Here is a 9,728-nt window from a genome sequence, read left to right on the forward strand (position 1 = left end):
ACTGCACATTACTGCGTTCATGTTCACGTGCTTTATTGTTTCACAGTTTCATTATAATGCAGAAATATCATATTGTAAGAAAAAAGCTTGACATTTCTCTACGGCACTAATAAACTGTCTGTAAACTATTAAAATGTGCAAGGTAATGAATTACTTTGGTGTGTTTTATCGTAATTTAATGGTATAATTATCATGAACATTTGTGGAAGTGTGTATGTCTGTAATCTTATTGTACAATTCAAGTGGAAAGTGTTTTTTAAATGAACCCCTTTTATGTTACAAAATTGTAAATAAATTTTATTAAGTTGTTGACTGCAGAAATCTCTTAAATGAGTTTTTGAGCCTCGCGCTCTTACAACAAGATATTTAAGATAAACTAACGACCCGATATTAAATAAATTTACTCCACTATCTGATAAACACGAAGGAAAACGCAGCTAAATCCAACTCAGTGCACTTTTACACACAGCACATCTCTCCGCGACGGGAAAATTATCCGCTTCTGACGTCATATGTGTGCGACAGTGCTTGGATAGCAGGTTAGCTAGCAGGTTTTAGGCAGGTTTAGCTGCATTATGGCGTTATTTCCTGCATTTGGAGGAGTGTCAGATGCTGATAACTCTAAAAACACAGGTGAGTTTATTCCTGTCAGCGAATTTTATTTCAACTTTAATCTGAATGAGAAACCGATTAGTGAACCAACAGCTAGCTAATGCTAATGCTAATGCTAAAGCTAATAATTCACATTATCGGTAGTTATGAATCTGGCTGTAGAATTAAACACAGCTTTCTGTTTGTTATTGTTTACTTTATTTTATTTGTTATAAATCTGTGAGTTTTATTTTGTTATGTTTATGTTATGAGACTTGTTCAGATGTCTTTAATCTTCACTGTACAATAATAAATCAGTGTTTATTTTTAATTTAACATTAATGCAGTGTGTGAATGGAGACAGTTATATCACTGATTTAAATAGAAATTATGCAGTACAGTAAAAGTTGTGTGTAGTGAGTACACGTGTGTGTGTGCAGTTAGAAATGTTAAACCTGTTTACAGACCAGAATCTGACCCCATCAGTTTATTAATTATTATTTACACACACTGCTGCTGAACTCTGCACTCTGATTGGTCAGGAGGTGTTGATTAATTCTCTATAACAGCAGCTCTGACAGTAGCGCAGGTTTATATTAATGCGCTCGCTCTTATATGTTATTGTTTCTATAGCAACAGCTCATTCACAGGGACGTAAACAGCGAATGCTCCACATAAACACACTAAATAACATTGATATGGTTTTCTGTAAGGAGACGTTTATTTAACATGTGTGGAAGGAGTCTCCAGTGTCAGCGCTTTGTAACAGTCAGAGGTAAAGCTGTAACTTTCAGGACAGAGGAGTTTACGCTTTGCGGTTTCTCAGTAAATCTGATGTGTGTTTCCATAGCGACGTTGACCGCTTCCCCTTGATTTACTTTGTTTTTTCTGTTCTTTCTTTGATGTTCCTCCAGTTTTTATTAAACGTCTCTCATGTAGATTGTGTTTTACGTTGATGTAGTATTTCCTCTGTGGGTGTGTGTGTGTGTGTGTGTGTGTTTACAGATCAAGAATGGCTCAGTAATCTCAGTTTCAGCAGCGTGGATGCTTTGTCTCTACACCAACGCACCATCCACAGAGACGCAGCGGAGACACACACTCCATGCCACACACACAGCAGGTCCTCACACACTGCATTAACACACACACACAGCAGGTCCTCACACACTGCATTAACACACACACACAGCAGGTCCTCACACACTGCATTAACACACACACACAGCAGGTCCTCACACACTGCATTAACACACACACACAGCAGGTCCTCACACACTGCATTAACACACACACACAGCAGGTCCTCACACACTGCATTAACACACACACACAGCAGGTCCTCACACACTGCATTAACACACACACACAGCAGGTCCTCACACACTGCATTAACACACACACACAGCAGGTCCTCACACACTGCATTAACACACACACACAGCAGGTCCTCACACACTGCATTAACACACACACACAGCAGGTCCTCACACACTGCATTAACACACACACACAGCAGGTCCTCACACACTGCATTAACACACACACACAGCAGGTCCTCACACACTGCATTAACACACACACACAGCAGGTCCTCACACACTGCATTAACACACACACACAGCAGGTCCTCACACACTGCATTAACACACACACAGCAGGTCCTCACACACTGCATTAACACACACACAGCAGGTCCTCACACACTGCATTAACACACACACACAGCAGGTCCTCACACACTGCATTAACACACACACACAGCAGGTCCTCACACACTGCATTAACACACACACACAGCAGGTCCTCACACACTGCATTAACACACACACAGCAGGTCCTCACACACTGCATTAACACACACACACACAGCAGATCCTCACACACTGCATTAACACACACACACAGCAGGTCCTCACACACTGCATTAACACACACAGCAGGTCCTCACACACTGCATTAACACACACACAGCAGGTCCTCACACACTGCATTAACACACACACAGCAGGTCCTCACACACTGCATTAACACACACACAGCAGGTCCTCACACACTGCATTAACACACACAGCAGGTCCTCACACACTGCATTAACACACACAGCAGGTCCTCACACACTGCATTAACACACACACACAGCAGGTCCTCACACACTGCATTAACACACACACACAGCAGGTCCTCACACACTGCATTAACACACACACACAGCAGGTCCTCACACACTGCATTAACACACACACACAGCAGGTCCTCACACACTGCATTAACACACACACACAGCAGGTCCTCACACACTGCATTAACACACACACACAGCAGGTCCTCACACACTGCATTAACACACACACACAGCAGGTCCTCACACACTGCATTAACACACACACAGCAGGTCCTCACACACTGCATTAACACACACACACAGCAGGTCCTCACACACTGCATTAACACACACACAGCAGGTCCTCACACACTGCATTAACACACACACACAGCAGGTCCTCACACACTGCATTAACACACACAGCAGGTCCTCACACACTGCATTAACACACACAGCAGGTCCTCACACACTGCATTAACACACACACACAGCAGGTCCTCACACACTGCATTAACACACACACACAGCAGGTCCTCACACACTGCATTAACACACACACACAGCAGGTCCTCACACACTGCATTAACACACACACACAGCAGGTCCTCACACACTGCATTAACACACACACAGCAGGTCCTCACACACTGCATTAACACACACACACAGCAGATCCTCACACACTGCATTAACACACACACACAGCAGGTCCTCACACACTGCATTAACACACACACACAGCAGGTCCTCACACACTGCATTAACACACACACACAGCAGGTCCTCACACACTGCATTAACACACACACACAGCAGGTCCTCACACACTGCATTAACACACACACACAGCAGGTCCTCACACACTGCATTAACACACACACACAGCAGGTCCTCACACACTGCATTAACACACACACACAGCAGGTCCTCACACACTGCATTAACACACACACACAGCAGGTCCTCACACACTGCATTAACACACACACAGCAGGTCCTCACACACTGCATTAACACACACACACAGCAGATCCTCACACACTGCATTAACACACACACACAGCAGGTCCTCACACACTGCATTAACACACACAGCAGGTCCTCACACACTGCATTAACACACACAGCAGGTCCTCACACACTGCATTAACACACACACAGCAGGTCCTCACACACTGCATTAACACACACACAGCAGGTCCTCACACACTGCATTAACACACACACACAGCAGGTCCTCACACACTGCATTAACACACACACAGCAGGTCCTCACACACTGCATTAACACACACACAGCAGGTCCTCACACACTGCATTAACACACACACACAGCAGGTCCTCACACACTGCATTAACACACACACACAGCAGGTCCTCACACACTGCATTAACACACACACAGCAGGTCCTCACACACTGCATTAACACACACACACACAGCAGATCCTCACACACTGCATTAACACACACACACAGCAGGTCCTCACACACTGCATTAACACACACAGCAGGTCCTCACACACTGCATTAACACACACAGCAGGTCCTCACACACTGCATTAACACACACACAGCAGGTCCTCACACACTGCATTAACACACACACAGCAGGTCCTCACACACTGCATTAACACACACAGCAGGTCCTCACACACTGCATTAACACACACAGCAGGTCCTCACACACTGCATTAACACACACACACAGCAGGTCCTCACACACTGCATTAACACACACACACAGCAGGTCCTCACACACTGCATTAACACACACACACAGCAGGTCCTCACACACTGCATTAACACACACACACAGCAGGTCCTCACACACTGCATTAACACACACACACAGCAGGTCCTCACACACTGCATTAACACACACACACAGCAGGTCCTCACACACTGCATTAACACACACACAGCAGGTCCTCACACACTGCATTAACACACACACACAGCAGGTCCTCACACACTGCATTAACACACACACACAGCAGGTCCTCACACACTGCATTAACACACACAGCAGGTCCTCACACACTGCATTAACACACACAGCAGGTCCTCACACACTGCATTAACACACACAGCAGGTCCTCACACACTGCATTAACACACACACACAGCAGGTCCTCACACACTGCATTAACACACACACACAGCAGGTCCTCACACACTGCATTAACACACACACAGCAGGTCCTCACACACTGCATTAACACACACACAGCAGGTCCTCACACACTGCATTAACACACACACACAGCAGGTCCTCACACACTGCATTAACACACACACACAGCAGGTCCTCACACACTGCATTAACACACACACAGCAGGTCCTCACACACTGCATTAACACACACACAGCAGGTCCTCACACACTGCATTAACACACACACACAGCAGGTCCTCACACACTGCATTAACACACACAGCAGGTCCTCACACACTGCATTAACACACACACAGCAGGTCCTCACACACTGCATTAACACACACACACAGCAGGTCCTCACACACTGCATTAACACACACACACAGCAGGTCCTCACACACTGCATTAACACACACACACAGCAGGTCCTCACACACTGCATTAACACACACACACAGCAGGTCCTCACACACTGCATTAACACACACACACAGCAGGTCCTCACACACTGCATTAACACACACACAGCAGGTCCTCACACACTGCATTAACACACACACACAGCAGGTCCTCACACACTGCATTAACACACACACACAGCAGGTCCTCACACACTGCATTAACACACACACACAGCAGATCCTCACACACTGCATTAACACACACACAGCAGGTCCTCACACACTGCATTAACACACACACACAGCAGGTCCTCACACACTGCATTAACACACACACACAGCAGGTCCTCACACACTGCATTAACACACACACACAGCAGGTCCTCACACACTGCATTAACACACACACACAGCAGGTCCTCACACACTGCATTAACACACACACACAGCAGGTCCTCACACACTGCATTAACACACACACACAGCAGGTCCTCACACACTGCATTAACACACACACAGCAGGTCCTCACACACTGCATTAACACACACACACAGCAGGTCCTCACACACTGCATTAACACACACACAGCAGGTCCTCACACACTGCATTAACACACACAGCAGGTCCTCACACACTGCATTAACACACACACACAGCAGGTCCTCACACACTGCATTAACACACACACAGCAGATCCTCACACACTGCATTAACACACACACAGCAGATCCTCACACACTGCATTAACACACACACACAGCAGGTCCTCACACACTGCATTAACACACACACACAGCAGGTCCTCACACACTGCATTAACACACACACACAGCAGGTCCTCACACACTGCATTAACACACACACACAGCAGGTCCTCACACACTGCATTAACACACACACAGCAGGTCCTCACACACTGCATTAACACACACACACAGCAGGTCCTCACACACTGCATTAACACACACACACAGCAGGTCCTCACACACTGCATTAACACACACACACAGCAGGTCCTCACACACTGCATTAACACACACACACAGCAGGTCCTCACACACTGCATTAACACACACACACAGCAGGTCCTCACACACTGCATTAACACACACACACAGCAGGTCCTCACACACTGCATTAACACACACAGCAGGTCCTCACACACTGCATTAACACACACACACAGCAGGTCCTCACACACTGCATTAACACACACACACAGCAGGTCCTCACACACTGCATTAACACACACACACAGCAGGTCCTCACACACTGCATTAACACACACACAGCAGGTCCTCACACACTGCATTAACACACACACAGCAGGTCCTCACACACTGCATTAACACACACACAGCAGGTCCTCACACACTGCATTAACACACACACACAGCAGATCCTCACACACTGCATTAACACACACACACAGCAGGTCCTCACACACTGCATTAACACACACACAGCAGGTCCTCACACACTGCATTAACACACACACAGCAGGTCCTCACACACTGCATTAACACACACACACAGCAGGTCCTCACACACTGCATTAACACACACACACAGCAGGTCCTCACACACTGCATTAACACACACAGCAGGTCCTCACACACTGCATTAACACACACACAGCAGGTCCTCACACACTGCATTAACACACACACACAGCAGGTCCTCACACACTGCATTAACACACACACACAGCAGGTCCTCACACACTGCATTAACACACACACACAGCAGGTCCTCACACACTGCATTAACACACACACACAGCAGGTCCTCACACACTTCATTAACACACACACAGCAGGTCCTCACACACTGCATTAACACACACACAGCAGGTCCTCACACACTGCATTAACACACACACACAGCAGGTCCTCACACACTGCATTAACACACACACACAGCAGGTCCTCACACACTGCATTAACACACACACACAGCAGGTCCTCACACACTGCATTAACACACACACACAGCAGGTCCTCACACACTGCATTAACACACACACACAGCAGGTCCTCACACACTGCATTAACACACACATGTTAAGGGAGAGAGATAAAGTGATCAGTGAGGACAGTGAGTCAGGCAATCATCTCATCTCTGTGTGAAACAAGACGTTGTGTAGTGAAGGACACACACACACACACACGCACCAATACACACCAACACATCAAGAGTCTTCAATCTTGTTTAATGATTTTACAGTGAGCAGAAGCCTGATGAAGATGATGATGAAGATCACACCAGATCAAAGAAGAGGAGAAAGAAAGAGAAGAAGACGAAGAGGAAAAAGCAGAAGAAGCGCAGCAGAGACGATTTGGAGAACAGCGACTCGGACACGGTTTACCCCAGTGACCTTCTGAACCGAGAACTGGAACCATCACAGAGGTGTGAGAACTATTCACAGACTATGAGAACTAAGGGGACTCGGGGAACTAAAAGAACTGAAAACAACCACTGGAGAGGCAGGAGAACTAGGTGAGCTAACTGGGGAAACTAGTGCAAGCAGGTAAGAGAGAAGAATCTGAAGAAAGTTGACTGAGCAGACTGTGGAAGTGAGGGGACCTCCAGGAACGTGGGAGACTAGAACATAGAGAAACACGGGTTGGGGAAACAGGGATTAGGGAGCGAGGGAGTGAGGAGCGAAGGAGTGAGGAGCGAGGGAGTGAGGGAGCGAGGGAGTGAGGAGCGAGGGAGTGAGGAGCGAAGGAGCGAGGGAGTGAGGAGCGAAGGAGCGAGGGAGTGAGGAGTGAGGGAGGGAGGGAGTGAGGAGCGAGGGAGTGAGAGAGCGAGGGAGTGAGGGAGGGAGAGAGCGAGGGAGGGAGGGAGGGAGAGAGCGAGGGAGTGAGGGAGCGAGGGAGTGAGGAGCGAGGGAGGGAGGGAGTGAGGGAGGGAGAGAGCGAGGGAGTGAGGGAGGGAGCGAGTGAGGAGTGAGGGAGGGAGCGAGTGAGGAGCGAGGGAGGGAGGGAGGGAGAGAGCGAGGGAGTGAGGGAGCGAGGGAGTGAGGAGCGAGGGAGGGAGGGAGTGAGGGAGGGAGAGAGCGAGGGAGTGAGGGAGGGAGCGAGTGAGGAGTGAGGGAGGGAGCGAGTGAGGAGCGAGGGAGGGAGTGAGGAGCGAGGGAGCGAGAGAGCGAGGGAGTGAGGAGCGAGGGAGGGAGGGAGTGAGGAGCGAGGGAGCGAGGGAGGGAGAGAGCGAGGGAGGGACGGAGAGAGCGAGGGAGTGAGGGAGCGAGGGAGTGAGGAGCGAGGGAGGGAGGGAGTGAGGGAGGGAGAGAGCGAGGGAGTGAGGAGCGAGGGAGGGAGGGAGTGAGGAGCGAGGGAGCGAGGGAGGGAGAGAGCGAGGGAGGGACGGAGAGAGCGAGGGAGTGAGGGAGTGAGGAGCGAGGGAGGGAGGGAGTGAGGGAGGGAGAGAGCGAGGGAGTGAGTGAGGGAGCGAGGGAGTGAGGGAGGGAGAGAGCGAGGGAGCGAGGGAGTGAGGGAGCCAGGGAGTGAGGGAGGGAGAGAGCGAGGGAGGGAGAGAGCCAGGGAGCGAGGGAAAATAAGTGAACAATGAGAACCAGGAAAACTATAAAACATATAAGAGAACTATAATATAAATATTTATAGTAGGGAAATTGGGAGAATATGAAAAAGTAGAGGACTTTAACTGCTGTAGTGTGTGTGTGTGTGTGTGTGTGTGTGTGTGTGTGTGTGTGTGTGTAGACAAGAGGACTTGGTTAATGTGGGTGGAGTTTTGTGGCTTGATGATCTTCAGTGTCCCGGTGAGAAGCTGTTCTACATGGACAGGAAGTCTGACCCCGCGAACTGGGAGTACAAATCACTGTACAGAGCTCACATCACCAGGTACACCTGTCTGTCTGCCTGTCTGTCTGCCTGTCTGTCTTTTTCCCTGTCTGTCTCTCTGCCTGTCTATCTGCCTGTCTCTCTGTCTTCCACTCTGTCTGCCTGTCTGTCTATCTGCCTGTCTGTCTGTCTCTCTCTGTCTCTCTGCCTGTCTCTCTGCCTGTCTCTCTGTTACTGTTGAGAACCCGTTCTCTTCTGCTGTAAACTATGTGGTTCCTCAAGGTTCTATCCTGTATATGTGCAGGTATAAGCGGAAGGGCAGCTGTGCTCTCGGATTGGACAGCAGGACTCAGGGCGTGCGATGGGAAGACTCCGCCCCAGACAGGAAACGTAAAGAAAAGAGAAACGAGCGTTATTTCTCTCCCTCCAACCGCCGCCTTCTCAGCTCTGAAACTCCACCCACTCTCTCAGCCCCTCCCACTGATTCCACCCTATCTAATGACCCTGCTTCATTTATCCCCCTCCCCCCCTGTAAGGAGGAGCCTGACTCCGCCCCCCAAACCAGCACCAGCACCAATCCGCTCCGAGTGTATGACCTTGCAACCTCACTGTGGCTGGAGGGCAAAGGTCAACCCGAGGTCAAAGATCAGGTGCAGCCGCCTCCGTC

The 9,728-nt window shown here is 49.0% G+C and overlaps 1 protein-coding gene across 1 annotated transcript in view; it reads left to right on the forward strand.

Moving 5' to 3' along the window:
- Window positions 1-485: 485 nt before the first annotated feature.
- nrde2 (NRDE-2, necessary for RNA interference, domain containing) overlaps window positions 486-9,728 on the forward strand; it is a 14,684-nt gene continuing 5,441 nt past the window's right edge. The window contains exons 1-5 of the mRNA XM_053237808.1: window positions 486-633; window positions 1,597-1,711; window positions 7,485-7,667; window positions 8,981-9,121; window positions 9,366-9,728. The exon at window positions 9,366-9,728 is cut by the window's right edge and continues 94 nt beyond it. Of these exons, the coding sequence (XP_053093783.1) occupies window positions 576-633; window positions 1,597-1,711; window positions 7,485-7,667; window positions 8,981-9,121; window positions 9,366-9,728 (860 nt within the window). The 5' untranslated portion in view covers window positions 486-575. The remainder of the gene's footprint in view (window positions 634-1,596; window positions 1,712-7,484; window positions 7,668-8,980; window positions 9,122-9,365) is intronic.

The sequence above is a fragment of the Pangasianodon hypophthalmus genome, chromosome 10 (assembly GCF_027358585.1).
Source record: "Pangasianodon hypophthalmus isolate fPanHyp1 chromosome 10, fPanHyp1.pri, whole genome shotgun sequence".
NCBI lineage: Eukaryota > Metazoa > Chordata > Actinopteri > Siluriformes > Pangasiidae > Pangasianodon > Pangasianodon hypophthalmus.